The sequence below is a fragment of the Pseudopipra pipra genome, chromosome 20 (genome assembly GCF_036250125.1).
Source record: "Pseudopipra pipra isolate bDixPip1 chromosome 20, bDixPip1.hap1, whole genome shotgun sequence".
Lineage (NCBI taxonomy): Eukaryota > Metazoa > Chordata > Aves > Passeriformes > Pipridae > Pseudopipra > Pseudopipra pipra.
The window spans coordinates 5,923,770-5,942,635 of NC_087568.1; the positions used below are offsets into that span (position 1 = coordinate 5,923,770).

The window sequence follows — 18,866 nt, forward strand, 5'->3', positions numbered from 1 at the left end:
CATAGATCTGACTTTAGACAAGTCAAAGGCCATTTTGTTTAACTACTGATCTCCCTCCAAGTGAAAATCCTTCTATATTGCTTTATATACTAAAATCTAATATTCTTACTACAGGCAGCAAAGACCTGACTACTGCTCTGCTTTAGCTCCTTTCTATTAAAATTGGGATAATCTCTCATTTTCAGTTCCTAAACTTTCAAAAAAGTAATCTGATTTCCAACAAGAAATCTGGGCACTGGAATAGAACTGTAACACAAATTTTAAAAGAAGAACTGTTATTGTCATTGGAATTTGGATATTTACCCACTTCTTTGACAACTAACTCTGTAAATCAAGAGGTTGCTGCAACAAACACTCTGTGCTTGAACAATTTTGCAATTAATGTCTCAATGTATAAGTATTTACATGTATAACTCACTTAATGCTTTTATCATCAGTTCTGTACCCATCAAGTTAAAGATACTTCTCATCAATCCTATCACAGATAGGGAAGAAACCCAGACTAGAACTGCAGACTAAAAGACCTGGGCAATCTGTTAAAATACATCATTAAATATTAAATTGTTATTTACTCATTAGTTAGTCCATGCTTTAATTAGACAAGTGTCTTGCATAACTGTATGGAAAACTCCACAGGTTGGAAAGTGATCTACACGGCCACATTTCCCTTTTGGATTCCAAGCACTTGTAAAGGGAACAACTGATAGAAAGGAACACATGGGGGCGAATCCACACATTCCTGAGCTCCCTTCCAAGGTCCCCACCCTGCCAGGGGACAGCCGTGGCCAGAGCTCTCAGGAACTCTGAGCCCCAACTGCACTGCGGCACTGGAAGGAAAGAAAACTCAGCTTTGCTTTATCTTCCCCTCATTATTGCCAAAGGAGGGCAAGGAAAAAAAAACAACCCCAGTCTCTGCAGCCTGTGTTACATAAATGAGGTCCAGGTTTCCTCTGGCAGCAGTACCAAAATCTCCACCTGATTAGTGTATCTGAGTATTAAAAGCTCAAACCCCTGAACACAGCTCAGGCTCAAGCACGGATCTGGTTCCCTGAGAAAGCAGCTGTTTGTTCCAGCATTCTTTCAACAACCTTTTTCCTCCAGGAAAGGAAGTTATTGCTAAAAGCTTCCTTTCCTGCCCTGTCACGCTGTGTTTGAATCCCAACAACACTTGTTTTAAAGTGCATTGTGTTCAGGAATAACACAGCGGCAGTTGGTCCAATTTACTGCACGGCTGGAACCCGTCTCTGCTGATCCTGGGTTTGGGCAGTGCTGGGAGAAAATTAAATCCTAGTTAGTCTCCAACTGCACAGTCATGCCCTGGACAATACAATTCAACTTGTATTTCAGTATTAGAAATAACTTCCACAGACAAAGTGATCTTTAAATTATTAATTTAGGCAACTATTTGAATTATTTAAATTATCATTTAAAATACTCTAATGTTTTTAAAAACCAAATAGGAGACCTGTAATTCAGCCTGGGAGCTGGTTTGCCTCTCACCATGCAAGCCAGGCAATCTGGCTCCTCTTTTTGCTGAAATTGGTTAAAAGAAAGGCTCCTTTTGTAACTACAGTAAGTCGAGCGAGTCAATTGTAAAAGAAGTGCTTTGGTGTAGCAATAATGGACTGTTCTTCCTGCAGCACCAGCGACGTCAGCAGTGTCTGCTGCCAGAGCCAGCAGCAGTCACCAGGGGCTGGGAACTCCAAAGTCATGGATGCTGCAGAACGATGCAGGCTCCAACTGCAGCACCCCCTGGAATAGCAAACACCCCTCCGAGATGTTTCCTTGGCTCAACGACGCCACTGAAGGCATCTGGGGTACACCCTGTGCCCCCTGCAGGAATCCCACCAACGAGAGTGGGGCTTTGTGTTTTTAATGTGAAAAACACTGGGATGTGACAGTGCCCGGGCTGACCCCAGATAAGGAGCGTCAGTCCGGCCCCTCCCTGTGCTGCCTGTGCCACATGATAAGGTCGGGCAGAGAGAACCTTCCAGAAGAACCTCGGCCTTCCCGACAGCCCCAGAGAGCGGATCTGAACTCCGTGTCCTCGTGGCATTTGCATTTCTCACTCCTCTCTAACACTGACTTCAGGTCAGCTTATGTCTAATTAAAATACTCAGATATGCTTCTGCTCACTCTGCTGCTGTGGTGGGTTTTTTAGGAAAAAAAAAAAAAAACAACAAAAAGAAGTAGGAAATTTAAAACAAACCAAGAAAAATCCCCAAACAAGCGTATTACTCTCATCCTTCCACCTAAAACGAGTTGCCTTCCCCAGTCAGTACAATAAAACTTGCATGGGAACACACAACTGCAGGTATTTACAGCCACTGCAGTGCAACAGTGCTGATGTCAGCAGCACCATTCAAGTTGGGGAACAGATACGGAGGTGGGTTCAACAGGAATTACGGCGGTGCCACCGGGGCAGACACACAGCAGAGCTGTCAGCATTTCCCTTACCAAAACATGTTGTCAGGGATTTAAAAAACACAAATGTAAAGCACATTCAGTGCTAGGCAGAAGATTTTAGTGTGTTTTTAAAAGCAATGACATGAAGCTTAAAAATTTAAACTCGTTTGCTTGAAAAACACTCAGACATCAATTTATAAAGATCTTAAGGAGTAGTAAAACAATAACTTTCTCTTAAGATAAGTTTTGATGATACATATATGTATTTTATATGAGCTCTGTTACCTGAATTCAGTTTTAGGAGCCCAGTAGTAGCCTGTAACAGGAGTATTTTCCCTATCAAAACACTCCCTGCTTCCCAAGTCTGAACACAGGAGCAGCTCGATGCATTTTTTCATGTTCATCGTATCACACCCCCTCAATCTTGTCCAAGGAAGATTTAACTGCTATCAGCTACTCCCCTCCTGGAGATCAAGAACAGATTGCTGATCTTTCTTCTTCAAGCAAAAAAAATGAATGTGAAATGGATGGGAAAATAACCTTCAAAAGGACAGAGGGAAAAAAACCCACCAAACACATTTTTCCCAGCTTTCATTTCTCCCATTCACAACTCCCTGGAAACACCAGGGAAGAAGCCACTACGTGTGCCTCAAACACAAAACCACCACGACTGCCTGGTTTAGGTAAAGTCCACCTTGTACTGCAGGTAAATCAAAGAGAATCCTGCTGAAAACGTGCACAGCTCCTGCAAAGGGAGCCTGAGCGTGCTGTGTTATAAAGAAGGCACTAAAGGATGTCATATCTTACACCACATCCCAGAGATTTAAATCACTATTGAGACAAAATTAACTCCTGGACTTTTGGTTTGTTGGATTTAAATTTACTTTAGAGAAGTTCTGTGCAGTAGAACCCTGTGTCCAAATACTCTATTAAGGAAGGTCACTAACAGCCTCAAACCTCCACAAATTCCAAGCCAGAAAAATCACTCAAGTGCTGCAGCACAGAAAAAAAAAAAAAAAATCAAGATGTGCTGAAGTTGCTGCTTAATGTTGTAGATTCCTACAGACTCATCACACCACAGGTAAAATTCAAACATGCCCCAAAATTTAAGTAGGTATTGCAGAGACACGAGAAACTGTCGCATTAAAAAAAAAAAAAAAGAAATGTAAATAGTTTCAACCAAAGACAGTAATTTTGGCTGATTAGAGGGTTTGAGCACAGCCTCAACTATGCACTTCTGAAATATGAAGACAATTAAAGACCCGTTCATTTTTAGGCATTTAATCTTAAAATCTTAATTCCACTATTCAAATAACTGCCATCTGAATTTGGTGTCTTTATGTATGATGGGGGGTTTTTGGCTTTGTTTTGTTTTAGCATCACCACAGACCTTTGATAAAACTACGCAGGTCTGGCAAGGACTGCACTCTGCTGAGACTCCTGAGAAAGCAAATTACCTTGACTGCATTGCAGAAATACAGAGTTTACAGGTAATACAAGATTATATAATTAACCCCAGCATTTTCCACCCCCATTTGTTATCTTTTCATTGTCATTTGAATTGCAGTATAAACATTTACATCACTACCACTTCCAAATAAAATACAGTTGCTTGTGTTCCCCAGCTGAAATCTGGTCCGTGCATCCTATTTATTTTACCAGCACTGAAAAGGAAACAACCCAGTGTATAAACAGTTACACCACAACAATTCAAGGATTATAAATTTGTGCAAGTGGATGAACAGGAACCAAAGCCAACCTCGAATGCACAATGTTTTACATGGTAAAATCTCATCACAGTTGACTGGCAGCTGCTATAAAGGAAAAGATTCTGCTCAAGTACCTTTTAAAACAAAATTATCTTAGAAAATTAACCCGCATCAAGACCTGATTGCATTGAACTGTAACACCTCTAAAATGTTCACACATCATGCACCACAGACAGAAATTAGGCAACTCAAAGTATTAAAGGAAAGGCAGATCAGACTCACACTAAGTGCAAATAAAGCACCTGCTGTGTAGAACAAACTCTCAAACCAGTGTTTTTTTACAAACAGGTCACTGCAATAAAGGCAGGCAAGTGTGGAGGGCACTTCATGCATTATGTGAAATACCTGGACTTTGACTTTACGAAAGGATGACAACATGATGGAGGAATGTAGAGTCTAAAAGGGAGGGGGAAATCGAGATAACGTTCAACTGACAACCAGCGTAAGGATATGGCTCATTTTTTTGTCCCCCAGATGCATATTCTGTCACTGTACCTGTTTATTACTTTCCTTCTGCTTCCTTGTCACATAAAACAATTTAGTGTTAATGTCACCCAAGCTATTGAGGAGGACAGACCGCCCCACACAGAAAAAGGTTACACTATCAACAGGAAAACTTAATTAATTTGCTATGTATTAACCTTTCCAATTAGTTGTAAACAAAACAGAAAACTACCGTCACCTGAAGGTCAAAACAGAAAGTAAAGCAAGTTATCTGGACTTGGCAAATGATGGTTCTTGCTACAGCATAATTAAGTGTGATGGCTTAATTTAAAGACACAAATTCAATCAGGAGGTTTGGAATATAAATACCCACTAAGATGTTTACTTTCAATTACCACAGTAAAAAAAAACCAGCCAAGTAGCAGTTGTGGCAAAGGTGTTTTTGAGGTGTAGCTGTTACATGTATCCAACCACCAAATTTTCAGCTGAAAATTCCTTGCCTCCCCTAACCCTATGTTATGCCCATGGACACGCTGCAATCCCTCCATGGAAAACTGCAGCTGTGTGTGTGCCTTTGTGCTGCTGGAGCTGTGCACTTCTCCAGCTTCACCTGGATCTGCAGCAGGGATCCAGCGGCTTCCCACTCCGTCTGATCCATGGGCAGCCCTGGGAGCACAGCCCAGTCTCCAGCCACGGCATCTGCAGTCTGCTCCACCCCATTTTTCTGCTGCCTCCACTCACCCCAGGGACAAATGGAAAAAACAAACCCCCACACTACACAAACATGCAGCAGAGAAAAGGGAGAAATTCCTATTATTGCCTCCCATACAGGGGAAGTGATTAGTTGCCCCCAAAAAGCGATGTATTTATGAATAAAACAATTACAGCTCCATAAATACGTTAAATAGACAAAAAAAAAAAAGGCAGCAGAGATACCAAGTTATTTGCATTAAATTACTAAGGTCAGTTATTAATGTCATAGTTGAGAAATGGAATTTCTCACCATGAGGTACACCCGTGTCTCAAGAGATTTAATGCTTCTCCTACCTCCCTGCTGTGCAGGAATAAAATGGGTACAAAATGCTTAAAATGTGTAAAAGACAGTCTTTGATATTCACCATTTTTGCTATTGTTGCTATCTCTGTTATTAAAAGAATAAACCAGAAAAATGTTTGCTAACTTCATCAACTACAGGTCTCATAGAAGCATTACATGTAAATCTGATTTTTAAAACACAATTTCTATTTCAATCCAGCCAATACGGACATTGTAGCTTTTTTTTCCAATAAGAATGGAAATGAATTACTTCTTGTGAACAATGTAACCTGTAATCTTGGTTCAAGTATTTGGCACAGCTTAACAATTCCATATTACAGTTACAGATCCTGCACACAGTACAGCAGAAAACATCCCATTTCCAACCTATTGTTCCTCATTTTCTCTGCACAACCTATAAATAAGGACAAATGAAGATTTCATGGAAGAACTCGTTGCTAGCTGCATTAAAATGCATAAAAATTCCACAGTGGGATTTAATATTCGTTTTGAACAAATCTGAACCCCTGACCAAGGCCTTTCAGTGAACACAGTCATCGGAATCTTCTGGCACTTCACTGAAAACAAAATGCCAAAAGAAAATGGATTATTTGTTTTCCAGAAAGATACAGAACCATTTCAGCCTGAGCTGGCTTTTTTGGGGTTGGTTTTTCTTTTTTTTTTTTTTTTTCCCCTGATGTGTTCATTTGCCATCTCCAGACAACTGCTCTTCAAAACCTATTTAAATATGTATGAAAGACTGCTCAAGAGTCACGTACATTTTCCACTGGAGCACGAAGCTGGTTTATGATATAAAAAATCCTGAACAGCCACTATGAGCCCGCTGAAAAAATATACAGTGATAAATGCTTGTTTTTCCTTCAATACCAGGACAAATGATTGCCCTATTGGCACATATTTATGACCCAGCAATGTAGATTTGTATCATTATAAGCAGGTAAGGTGTATACGGGCAACAAAATGAGAAAGAATTGACTTGGATTTATTTTAAATTATATTAAAAAAATAAATGATCACGGCAGGGACAAACCCTGATTCTTTTACGAAGGAAGCCGTAGACCTTGCCCTATATATCACAGTGACACATATATGGAAGGAACAGAGGCTGGGAGGGTTCCTGTTAAATGCCCCCTCCCCGCCAGCTCTGCCGAGCCACCCCCGGCTCTGTCCCCGCCCGGAGAGCCCCCGGTCCCCGCGGAACGGGCTCTGCACCATCCCCGGCCCTTCCATCGCTCTTCCCTCCTCCTCGCCCATCCCCTGACCTTGGACAGGGCTGGGCTGCCCAGGAAGCCATTGCTGTGCAAGGATTCCCGGCGCCGGGGGCTCCATCCCCAGGGATCGCCCCCCGGGGAAAGGCTGGGCTGTGCCCGCGGGGGGCCGGGCGGACGCGGCGGGGGCTGCGATCCACGGCCGGGGACGGCATTTTCTGCCTGTTTATCCCTGCCCAGGGCGCTGAATGGGATTCCAGCCGCGGGTCGCGCTGCCCAGGGCGGCTGCGGCCGCTCCCTGGAAAGGAAAGGGTTCCCTGGAAGCGAAAGGCTCCCTGCCCGCCCCCGCCCTTCCCTGCGCTCCGCTCCCGCTCGGGCAGAGCCCCGGCCCGGCTCTGCGATAAAACACCGCCCGGCAACAGCCGCGGCCGAGAGCGGCCTCAGCCTCGCCCGCCGCGCCCGTACACCTGTGCCCGGCGGTGCGTGCGGGGCTCGGTGAGCCCGAGCGGGCTGCGCTCACGGCCTCCCCGCCCGCCCCTCGCCTCAGCCCCTCACCGGGTCGGTGGGTGAGCAGAGACGTCCCGCCGGCTCCGCGCCCTCCGCCACGGACCGCGCGCGCCGCCCGCGCCAGCCCTTTTATAGCGCGGCCGGAGGTGACGTCAGCGCCGCAGAGCGGCCATACCCGGCCGGCGGAAAGAGCCGAAGGGCTTCGGAAAGAGTCGGGAACGGGGCGGGGGGAGGCCACGCCCAGGCAGAGAAGGGCGGTGGGAGCCGAGGAGTTCCGGAAAAACCCGAGGGAGGGGTTCCGGAAAGAGCCGATGAGTTCCGGAAAGAGCCGAGCGGCGGGGCAGGGTGTGGAGGGTGTTTGTCCCTCTCGGTGCCTTGCAAGGAGCGGCCTCGGGCACCGCAAAAATCCACAATTACATCGGGAATCGGTTAAAATGCCCGCGCAGGGTAGTGGCAGAGCGTTCTGCCCCCGCTTCTCTGCAGCCAGGGTCAGTTTGGGGCTCAGAGATTTCGAGGCTCTGCAGCCCAGCGATGGAGGCAGGTCACCTGTGCAGCACCGGGACAGGCTCAAAAAGCAGCAGCCTCCTTATTTTACATTATTTATATGTAACTTGTTAGCTTTACATATTTTTTTCTATATTTATATCTATATATAGATATATAGATTAAAATATATTTTTAATGGTGGCTGCTTGAAGCAGTGTGCAGTGTCACCCAGCAGCCTGGCAAGGACACAGCATCAAAAGGCTGTGAGTGCTTGTCAAGGGAAAGCTATTTCTGAAAACCTGATGCATAAATTCAATGGAAAATGAGCCTTTAGCATTAAATTGATGTTTAAAATAGATATGGCAAGGTTCTGCCTCCCCAAAAATTAAATAATTAGAGATGAGAGGGCTGGTGAGGCAGGAAGAATGTTACAGGCTGGAAGTGGTGAGTGGGTTTGATGGCTGTGTGAGTTAATAACACATTATTTGAGTGAAGCACTTCACTGGAGAAGCACAGGCACTTGTGGTGACATCCCATCGCATCCCTGGGAACTCCTGTCTCCAAGCAGGAGTCTGACTCACAGCAACTTCGATGCATCTCGGCCCGAAGGCACAGTATTTCCACATCTGAGATCCTCTCCTTTGTCATATTTGATATAAATATGCATGGAAAAATACCATGAATATATGCATACGACCTCATTTGCACTGCATCTTCATTACACCAGCTGGCCAACATCCAAACCTGCTAAAATGACAAAAACAAGTCAAACATTCAGCTCAAGCAGCAGATGCAACCCTAAGCTACATCTAAAAATAAATATTGATTCTTTGGAAGCACACACATTATTCAATTAGAAGTTCTTGTTAGTATTTCTGAAACAGTAAAGAGCATCCAGAGGCAGAAAAGGATATCATGTTTGTTCTTTAGAAAAATATATACTTTTATTTGTGCCACAAATGATAAAAACCCCTTGGTAGCTATCAGCAAAAAAGAAGAAAAGTGTTGTATTTCACATATACACAATCAAATCCCTCCTTGGGTTTGGCATAGGCAGACAATTGTTTCTAACAGACAGGACCAATTAGTGTCTTGGCAAAGTGACTCCCCACCCTGATTGTGGATATGCAATACATAATTAAAACATCCCCACTCAGTATAAAAAACCCTTGTTCATGTTCAAGTACACTAATAAAAGTTGCATTGCTTCTGTTATCTGGAAAAAAGGACACCAGAAGGATATTTCCAGTTTCCCAGAACAATCATCTGAAGAATTCAAGAGTCAGTTTACAAAATACATAAACCAAATACAAATTTAACTTATTTATCAGTCCGTTTTAAAGCCAAGGTTACAGTTTTAAAGGCCTGAATTCCAAAGCACATGTTACAACCCTCTATCAGAAATTTCAAGAGCTATACAGAATATCACAATCAACTTCTCACATGGCCTCAATTCTGTTTTCTACAGCTTGAAACTGCGGTGCCTCTAGGAAAAACAAAACCCAATCTGGTAAAAATAACATTTTTAACTTGAAACAGTATATTGCCAGAGTTCACAAAGCTGTGAGGTATTTTCACTTCCACAAACAGAAAGGCACAGTGCAATTTTTAAGTCCAGGAGCCATCAGGACACTGTATTTAAAGCATCTTCCACGTGTTTAAACATATGAAGGAAAAGTCTTTCATTGTCAATAATTTATTATACAAGAACTTATAAAAATCTAATGCTTAGAAAGACTTCCAGGTCTACAGCAAATCAATCTTCAGCAACATAAATCTTCATGAATTAAAAATTAGGAGGTTGATAAAATATTTTCTTCTCATTCTTCTATACTGTGTCCAGAGGCCCCCAAGCAAGAAACGTTGACCTGTTGGAACAAGTCCAAAGGAAAGACACTAAATTCATCACAGGGCTGGAGCACCTCTGTTCTGAAGGCAGGCTGGGAGTTCAGCCTGGAGAAGAGAAAGCTCCAGGGAGACCTTAGAGCCCCTTCCAGCACTTAAAGGGGCTTCAAGAGAGCTGGAGAGGGACTTTGGACAAGGGCCTGGAGAGACAGGACAAGGGGGAATGAGTTAGATGGGATTTTGGAAAGAAATTCTTCCCTGTGAGGGTGGGGAGGCCCTGGAACAGGTTGCCCAGAGAAGCTGTGGCTGTCCCATCCCTGGAAGTGTCCAAGGCCAGGTTGGATGGGGCTTGGAGCAACTTGGGATAGTGGAAGGTGTCCCTGCCCATGGCAGGAGGGTGAAAGAAGCTGAGCTTTAATGTCCCTTCCAAACCAAACCATTCCAGGATTCTGTGCACAAAATACATTTTGCCTTTGGGTGTGAACAGGAAGCCAGGTCTGAAAGCACTGACATCCAGGGGACAGGAAATACAGACCCATTTATGTTCTCCAAAAGGAAGGTGTCAGAATGCCCTTTGGTACTGGAATTTCCTTCTCCTGTAGACATTTCTAGTGGAGAGAGAATGACAAATAACAGAGGATAAATGTGTATCTTAATTTGGCATCTCTTCTCAGGAATTCTGATGGCTGTTACTGCACACATTCAAAGCATTGCTAATAAAATGTACCAGAATTAACTTTGAAATGGAAGTACCAACTCCAAAGCTGTCATACTTCAATATCATAATCTAAGCCAACATTCACAAAGCAATTTAAACAATGAAGTATTTCACAGTTCTGCAGGCATTATTTAAAAAATATGCAGAAATACAATGCTAAACAAACACTACAGAGAGAGGTTCAATGAGTCTCTTCCTTGTGTATCTATTAGGACAACTGCTAAAAGCAAGCAACCACTGATAAGGAATAGCTGTGACAGAAATGACTCAGCAGAATCCTCCTCAACCTGTACATCTCCTCTCACTGAACTTGCTTTACAATCAAAATACATTTCCACTGAGCAAAATTAGATGGGAGGTAAGAAAGTAGCAAGATGTTTGACATCATGACTACCATTAAGGTAATTCAGTAATTTAAAGTTCCAAAGGATGGGTTAGATCACAGTGACAGGGATGGACTATCAGCTGTACTGCAAACAGTGCCAGCCCTGCTATCCAAACGATGCACATGCCCAATGGAGGGAAATAAAAACCCCAAACCAAAACATTTGGTAACTAAACAAACAAATGAAACCAACCCAAAACTGCTTTACCTGCACAAAATTCTTCAAACGTGATAAACAGCCCATCTGGCCAGCACTGGTCACGGCTTCAATTCTGCAGAAACAACCAAGAGCACCTTTCAAATCCTCTTTAGAAAGCTGAGTTTGATTCACAAGTGGGTGTGGGTGTGGATGGCAGAGATTGGAAAAGATGGATGAGTCATTTAAGAGCAAGCACTGACACTCCTAACCCCACATATCCTACCTTGGGATATAGGATTTCTGGATGAAGAACATTGTTTTCCAGAACTGAATGCCGTACTGCTTCACCAGAGCGCTGCCACACACCTGTGGGATAGAAAGGCACAAACAGCAGGTTACAGAGTTGGGTTTCAGAACTGCAATGAAGCTGTTCCATATCAACCACTTAATATTTTATCCAGACATTTAAAGAAATATATCTACAATCAAACAAGCAAATCTTCTAAATGTAGTTACTGCTATCACAATTACCTTTAATTTTGGGTCTTATTTAGCACAGGTCTATATTGAAGGATATAAGATTAATATCCATCAGGTTCTGACCTTTTCAGCATGAAAAACCCATCCTCTTTTATGAACTAATTAGGCTGGAAGGGCCACAGGACCTCATTACTCTGTACAAACTGATGCCAGGTGCTTAGCAGAACTGATTCTTACAGGACCATGCAACTCTTTCTAAAATATCAGGAACCTTAAATGGAATCAAATACAACAACAGAAGTTGGGTGTATAAAACTTTCAGTTTTTAAATCATTCAGCTTCAAAGCTGTATTTGCAAGAATGTGGAAATATTGAATCTCACCTCAGCAATCCCTGTCATCAGTTTAGATCTCTTTAACTACCAATAGCAATCCACACCACTAACCTCCAGAAAATCCAAGAGCAGCATAGCTGTCACATCTGCCAGAGGCTCCAGATTCAACATCTGTGCAAGCCAGCGCCACCCGTAGCTCAGACCATGAGGATGTGCCTATAAAGCAACAAAGAAGCACTTGATTTGCTACTTGCAAAACACTGTTATCAAAACAGGCAGTTTCCTGGTTTACTTTTTTCTTTATAAAGTTATTTTACAACAGCCTGATATAAAATTTGATCGTTGTGGAAACACAAAGAAAGGAAGTTAAAGTCCACAGTAGGAGTTACTTGGCATTGCTTTGTTCATTATGACCATCTGCCTTCAAATATATCCTGAGCTGGTTTAAGTTCAACACACCTTCACTACGAAACAAGCTTCCAAAACATTTTAACAGACCCTTGGGATAGTAACAAGGTTCTAATTATAATGCCACCCACATACCCCTTGCTTGTTTCCATAAGGCCACCGGAGCTGAATGATGGCAGCGTAGAGACGAATCATTCCTGACATCCTTTTGAGAAAATGATCCTGTTCTTCCACCTTAGAATCATGAACTTCATATCCAAGCATCCTAAGTATGAGAAGACATTCCAATATTAGTACAGCAAAACACATTCACTTGAGTCCCTGCCAGCTCTCAGCTTACTTCAAGTCAACTGTACTGTCAACAGGGATTCTCTACAACCAGACAAGAATGATTGCAAAGGCCAGAGATAAATTTACCTCTGATACTCTTCCATGGAAGTCCCCTCTTTCCGAGCAGGGTAAAATGGCACAGCATAGGGGCACTTCTTGTGCAGATGAGCTAAGAAGATGTCACCGACTCGAGGGTGTAATTCCCAGATTCCTGAGAGCACCACGGCAATTGGGAAGGCTGAATCATGGTGGAAAGATACTTCTCCTTCTCCATGTTTCTGGAGGGGGGAAGGGAAAGTCAATCCCCACTCCTTCAAGTCATTTCTCAGGCAAAAATATTCCTTTTGGTTTTGTAATTAATCTCTGCTAAAGGATCCTAATGTTTCCATGGCTATGAAGCCAAGGATAGAAAAGCTGATGAAGCCCCATGTCCTCAATTCCCACAGAGGATGACAATAAACTCTGGCTCAGGAGAGAAAAAAGGGATTAGCAAACACAGGCCCAAAGTGCAGGCTGCACAGATATCCTCACTCCAAACAATCATTTTTCAAATGTTTACAAATCAGTCACAGTTTTACTCCATGAGCTGATTTTTGCATATATTTTCCCTGCAAGGATAAAAGCTTCAAACAGCCCAAATTTAGGAAATAAAGACAAGAGAAAAATACTGCTAACTTCACTTAAACTATGACACTTCATTTCTTGAGAGGTGCAGAACACAGCAGGGACTGGAGTTTGTCTCAAGCCTTAATGTTGTTTTTTTGTCCTCAAAATTCTGTCAAGATATAAGTATTTGAGCCTATATATAGTTTTGTGATGGATCATAAATTAATTATCAAACTGTTTTCCACTAACACTGTACCCACCTAGTTCAGAATATATAAGACTATATGTAAGAATATATAAGATATTAATATTAAGGAAATAAATAAGAATATATAAGCCTGAAATTGAAAAGTTTTTTCTCCTAGAAGAGATAAAATAAGGGATGGGAGAGAAAGAGAAACTAAGTTCTTTCATTTCTTTAATACACACAAACTGAACACCTAGTGATTTTGTTCTTCACAGCTGACAGAGTTCAGTGTCCAAAAGCATCTCCTAGAGCACTGCCTGCCTGTGCCACCCCAATGAAGAGATCTCCTCACCACAAATTTCTCTGCAAGTTTGTAATAAACGAACTCCAGCCCCTGTGGATGCTGAGTCACCGACACCGTCTGCCCTTCAGTCTGAACAGCCTTCCCAGACAGGAGGTTATTGATCTTGTCAAACACCTCTCTCAGCTTAGAGCCTGCAAATACATAAGGAATGTATGGAGACAGAAGATTAGGAACCAGCAGACAAGTCTTACCCAGAACACATCAAGTTCACAAACACCAGATCCACATCCTGGAAGGCACCTCGAATGGCACCTTTGCTCCATCTGACTAACCAAACTTAATCCTGATGGAGCAAGATGCCTCTGAGGGAAGCAAGAGACCTTCAAAACACAAGCAAACGCTGCTGCACAGACTTGGACTGTACACAGGCCAGCCTTCTGCTGTAGGGATAATTATAGGAACACTCAGTATGTTGTGTCCTGCTAAAATCTTTACAGCAAAAGGAGTTTCAGTGGGACTGAGCTCTTGGCGTTTTCCTGACCTGATATGCTGGAGATCTGGCTCACAGGGATTGTAGCTGCTTTCTGCAGGTTTGTTTTTATCTTCTTCACCTGCAGAACAAAGAAACAACTTTAAAATCCTTTTCAGACAAGTATATTACTATGATAGTTTGGATGAGGAGACTGGTAATAGAGGCTGCTACATTAGAATTTTTAATTTTTTTTTTTAAATGAAAGCTGTCCTACCTATTTCCCCTTGAACCTAAGATAATCTCTCTTTGACAGTATTAATAATTTGTCCTTACCTCAGTGTTGCCTTTGCAGTTTCCAATTTCACTGAAAGAAGCAACACACTGCTCAGCAGCATCTTGAAGCTGTTGGTACCACTGCATAATACTTTCTTCTGTTTTAACTTGAAGCCCTGCAATTAAAAAAAAGAAAAAACAAAACAAAAAAGACAATGACTAAGAAAGACCTAAACCTCTAGGAAGAAAACTTTTTTTAAAACAATGCAAGGAACAGAACTGCATGAGTGCTTTCTTTCCCCAGAACTTAGTTTAGAAAGTTATGTTCATAAATAAACTAAAAATTTGCAAGTTGTACAGGAGTTCTCCTTCAGCTTAGTAGCTTAGGATATCTGGAATTAACTTACTGCCCAGAAGAGTAATTTCAGTGGCCTGACCTTGTATGTTTTGTCCTATCATGCATGAGCCACCTACATTCACAAGAGGACATGATGTTCCTCTCTAATTTTCCAGTACATGCCATACTGCCCAGAAAGAGGAGGTTTTGCTCCAGCTAACACAGTCATTTTATGGTGCAGCAGTTCAATTTCAAAAGCTTTCTGCCAGCAGTCCTACACCCACTCTGACAGTTGTGCTAAAAGTAAAGGCTCTGGGAAGGTGTGTCGCCACAACACAAACATTCCAAAGCAGCCTTTAGCCCAATGGTAAAAGACTGAAAAGAGGGAAAGGAGGCAAAGAAATAAAGATTAAAAAAAAGCCTCACCAACCTTCCTTCTGCTGCTTTCCCCCTGACTGCTGTGCAGGGACAGGAGTCTGAGTCTTCATCTGCTCTTTCTTCTCTAATTCCTTCCGCTTTTGTCTCTCTTCCTCTTCATCTTTCCTCTTTTTTTCTTCCAGGGCTGCAGTGATTTCCTGCTGCATGCTGGATATCAACCCTCGCATCTCCTGCAGGGCTCGCTCAGTGTTGGCCACGTCTGCTTGAGTAGGGAAACCTCTCTGACAAAAACAGAGGAGGTAACACACCATTAACCACTGTCTGTGGAACAATTGCAAGAGCAAGGAGCCTTTGAAGCATGAGCCTTCACATAATCTGGGAGCCAACTACACATTCTATCCCATCTCCTTTATTTGTACAAAATGTTGGTCATAATATTTGTAAATAATGTCAGTCCATGACTAGATCTCGTAAGATCTTGGACAACAAAAATTACTAACACACTTGGACAAGTGTAAGTGAACTCCAGTGAAAAGTCTTGACAGCTTCCTCTGCAGAAAGCCAGCTGTGACAAACTGAAACAAAGAACTGGCCTAATTAGTGTTTTATTTTTCAAGGTTTGTATCCCACCCTAGAGAGAAAAAATGTCAAGGAAACCCCGCTACTGCAAAAGGCTTATGAGCATAGGAAAATCATAAGATGGTTCATGAATTGTTAAATACTGAACATCTCATTGTCTCAAAAAGGAACGTTCCAGCACCAAGACTTTACAGTCATTTAATTTGACTCTTTCTCCCGCAGAAGTCCTCATGCATTTTTATAAGCCACTTTCAAGAGAACAGCTGAAGTGCCACAGAAAAGAACTCCCCTTTGAAATTAGATGCTTTATAGGGTGAGTCTAAAAACACTGCTGTGACATCTTATTTAACGGCCTCCTGACAAGCTGCTTTTGAAGACAACTGCAGGAAAGTTTGTGAAGGAACAACCAAAGTTAAGCACAACTGCAGAGCCTGTACCTCACTCGTGGTACGGATGAGCCCTGACACCAGCCCACAGATCTGGTTGCCACGATTGCTGTAGGCAGACAGGTCGATTCTGGGCAAGTCTTTGTGCCTGTAGTTGGGATCAATCTGCTGGTTGAGCTGCAGCAGCTCCTCCTGGATGGAATAAAGGCGACGCAACCTTTCCTGCCCCTCTTCCCTGCGCAAACGCTCCAGCTCTTCCTGGCGCTGCCGCTGCTGCTCCGCCTCACGCAGTTTGAGGTTCAATATCTGGGGAGAAAAAGACACAAGAGTCACAAAATATTTAAGGAACTCCAGCTTTACATCTCTTTCCTGGTTTCATGACTCCCAGCCCTGCAGGCCCTTCCTGCTCCTACAACACATGTGCTTTTACTGCATTTCCACACCGCAGCAGGTGCCCAGGTCAGCATCAGAAAATCCATCCTCACACCAGGGTGCCACAGAAATACAAATAAATCAACTGGTCTTTCCAGTTCCCACCCCCAGTAGTCATGGTCTTGTATGAAAGACAATGCTTAAAAGCCTCAGACCTTTGCTCTGTGTCGGTGTTCTTCCTTCAACTTCTCTTGCTGCCCCTGAGCTTCCTTTGAGCTACGAGACACATGAAGACAGAAAAACTGTATTCAAGATATACACCAGACAAAATACAAACACAACGAGATTTACCCTTAAAACAAGCTAAGGGAACTTTAACTGTCACAAATATTGTCTTTTTCTAACCACTGAAACCTCAGCAGTAACCAGAGATCTACTCTGACAACCTGTAACAGGACAGTTTATGCAGGAAAAGCAGCAGGTGAAATTTTCAACAACAAGGGACCAGCACGGAACTTGTGTCAGGCACAAGAATTAATCCTCACTTTGATTAAATGCTATACAATTTTAAGGATACCAGAGCTAATCTCACCTTTTCTCCATTACTTCTTGCAACTCTTGGAATTCCTGATGCCGCTTCAGCTCCCGCAGTTCATCGAAGCGCTTCAGCTGTTCGCTGGCCTGGGCATAGGCTGCCCTCACCATCTGCTCCTGCTCCTCCTGCCTCTGCCTCAGCCTCTCCTGGATTACAGAGGGACCAGGGTTGCAGAATTTGAATATAGGAAAATACAAACTAAATTGCCCAGAGTGGACCAACATTTAGGACTTACTGCCCTTGCACTGTTACATCTGACTGTGGAGCTCTGCTGGGATTCACACACACCCTCTCAACCTTTTTTGACTTACCTTTGCTTTCAACCTGTGCATCTCCTCATACATTCGAATGCAGCCTTCGACTTTTGCAACTTTGGATGACAGAACTGCTGGAGAGACTTCTCGATCCGTTTCCAGGGGACTGAGATGATCATTTCCCTGCGTGGTCATAGTAAAAGCAAAATCAGTGACCAAACACGGGATCAACAACTCACAGAGGAAAAAGGTAAATCAAGTCCCCGTAACTATTATTTGTTGAGAAACAAACAAAGGGGTCAATGAATGCATGTTTTTAGAGCAGTTATGTATCTCAGTAGTGCAGCCACACCATTGTGAGTATCCTCTAGCATGTTCATGAGGTTGGGATGATTACTTTTCCAATCACTAAGACTGGAAGCAGAGATACCAAGAGACTCTAGGACATTCACAAAGACCAATCAGGACATTCACCTGGAAAGCCTAGACACACCCTCCATGTTGTCCTAACGCCCAGGAAAAATGTTACACTGGAAGAAGTCAAGACAGATTTATACTTTGAACCATTCTCCAGGAGGAGTCTTCAAACTTTCTGTTGATGCTACAAGAAGTTAAAACTAAGCATCTTTTCCCTAACAGACCACAAACCAGCCTTAATCAATTTATGGCAGCAAGTCAGCACGTTTTTTCTCACAGCTGCTCCATAAGCATATGGATTATAATCAGAGAGCTACCTTGGTCTCACTCGGCTCTGTGGATGAAGGTGGTGAAGAGCTCCGGTGGCTGCCAGGCGGGACCCTCTCTGCGGATGCCCGTTTTGAGACGGGAGTGGATTGTTTGGGCGTAGAAGTCCCGGAGGGTGTGATTTCTGGGGCTGACTGCCCACTAATGCTGTCCAGGACCCAGCCGCAGTACGGGGAGAGCTCAATGGGAGCCACACACCCTTCCAAGGCACCCTGGAGAGAAAACATCCCCCGTGAGCGCGAAGCACACCGAGACAGCAACAAAGCTTTAACACACCACGAGCACACCCGCTCCGTCACCAGGCGCTTTATGACCGCAGCTCAGTACCCCACCGACCCCTTTCTCACGGTGTTTTCCCAGCACTTTTCCCGAGCTCCCCTACTTTTTAGGACGCCCGAACCCCCTCGGGTCAGCCCCGCTCCCTGACCGCGCGCTCCGGGGGTGTTTCAAAGCCCTCACCTCATCCTCCTGCCAGTGGCGGCAGTAGTTCAGCTGGCCCTTGCTGGAGAGGCGCAGAGCCTCCAGAGTCTCGAAGCGGAGCTGCCACGACTCCATGGCCCGTGTGTAGCCCGGCCCGAGGGTCCCTCACGGTCCCTCAGAGCCCCGGGATCCCCTCACTGCCCCGGGTCCCCTCACGGCCCGGCCGGGCCCGCCCCGCCTCTTCCGGGCCTTGTGCTGGGCAGGAAGGAGCGGCGGGCGCCCCCTGGCGGACAGGAGGGGCCCTGCCCGGCGCCAGAACCGCGGGTTCGAATCCCGCTCGCGGCGCCTCCCGTGAGGGACGAGCCCAGGGAACGAACCGGGAAACACCCACAGATTCACCGATTTTCCACTTTATTGTGTATTTGTTCATCGCAGCTGCAGGGA

At 43.9% G+C, this 18,866-nt stretch overlaps 2 protein-coding genes across 12 annotated transcripts in view; both read right to left on the bottom strand.

Moving 5' to 3' along the window:
- Positions 1 to 7,539, bottom strand: part of SPTAN1 (spectrin alpha, non-erythrocytic 1) — a 47,841-nt gene extending 40,302 nt beyond the window's left edge. For 8 of the 9 annotated variants that reach the window (XM_064676962.1, XM_064676961.1, XM_064676957.1 and 5 more), the window contains exon 1: positions 4,521 to 4,568. In XM_064676962.1, coding sequence (XP_064533032.1) covers positions 4,521 to 4,553 — 33 coding nt within the window. In that variant the 5' untranslated portion in view covers positions 4,554 to 4,568. Of the gene's footprint in view, positions 1 to 4,520; positions 4,569 to 7,438 lie in introns of those variants that run through there. The other variant, XM_064676955.1, reaches the window with a different exon arrangement.
- Positions 7,540 to 8,533: 994 nt separating this feature from the next.
- GLE1 (GLE1 RNA export mediator) lies at positions 8,534 to 18,657 on the bottom strand. Of its 3 annotated transcripts, none has more exons than XM_064676972.1 (17): positions 18,462 to 18,657; positions 17,993 to 18,214; positions 17,316 to 17,441; positions 17,002 to 17,150; positions 16,625 to 16,685; positions 16,089 to 16,343; positions 15,125 to 15,353; positions 14,418 to 14,533; positions 14,154 to 14,223; positions 13,661 to 13,803; positions 12,603 to 12,793; positions 12,321 to 12,450; positions 11,889 to 11,993; positions 11,247 to 11,329; positions 11,033 to 11,096; positions 10,257 to 10,329; positions 8,534 to 8,623 (listed from the first exon to the last, which is right to left on the bottom strand). In XM_064676972.1, the coding sequence occupies exons 1-16, from the start codon at positions 18,555 to 18,557 to the stop codon at positions 10,261 to 10,263; spliced, it is 2,109 nt and encodes a 702-aa protein (XP_064533042.1). In that variant the 5' UTR covers positions 18,558 to 18,657; the 3' UTR covers positions 8,534 to 8,623; positions 10,257 to 10,260. The 3 variants fall into 3 exon arrangements, with proteins under 3 accessions (XP_064533042.1, XP_064533043.1, XP_064533041.1); XM_064676973.1 differs by having other exon boundaries at positions 8,578 to 8,620; XM_064676971.1 differs by lacking the exon at positions 8,534 to 8,623 and adding an exon at positions 9,557 to 9,744.
- Between the last annotated feature and the right edge of the window lie 209 nt (positions 18,658 to 18,866).

Bases quoted from the DNA above. Each gene is read 5' to 3' on its own strand.
- GLE1 (XM_064676972.1), bottom strand. From the start codon at position 18,557: ATGGAGTCGTGGCAGCTCCGCTTCGAGACTCTGGAGGCTCTGCGCCTC. The intron at 18,215-18,461 runs GTGAGGGCTTTG...TTTTCTCTCCAG, and splicing joins GCCACTGGCAGGAGGATGAG to GGTGCCTTGGAAGGGTGTGT. The intron at 11,330-11,888 runs GTTAGTGGTGTG...TCTATCCCACAG, and splicing joins TGCTCTTGGATTTTCTGGAG to GTGTGTGGCAGCGCTCTGGT.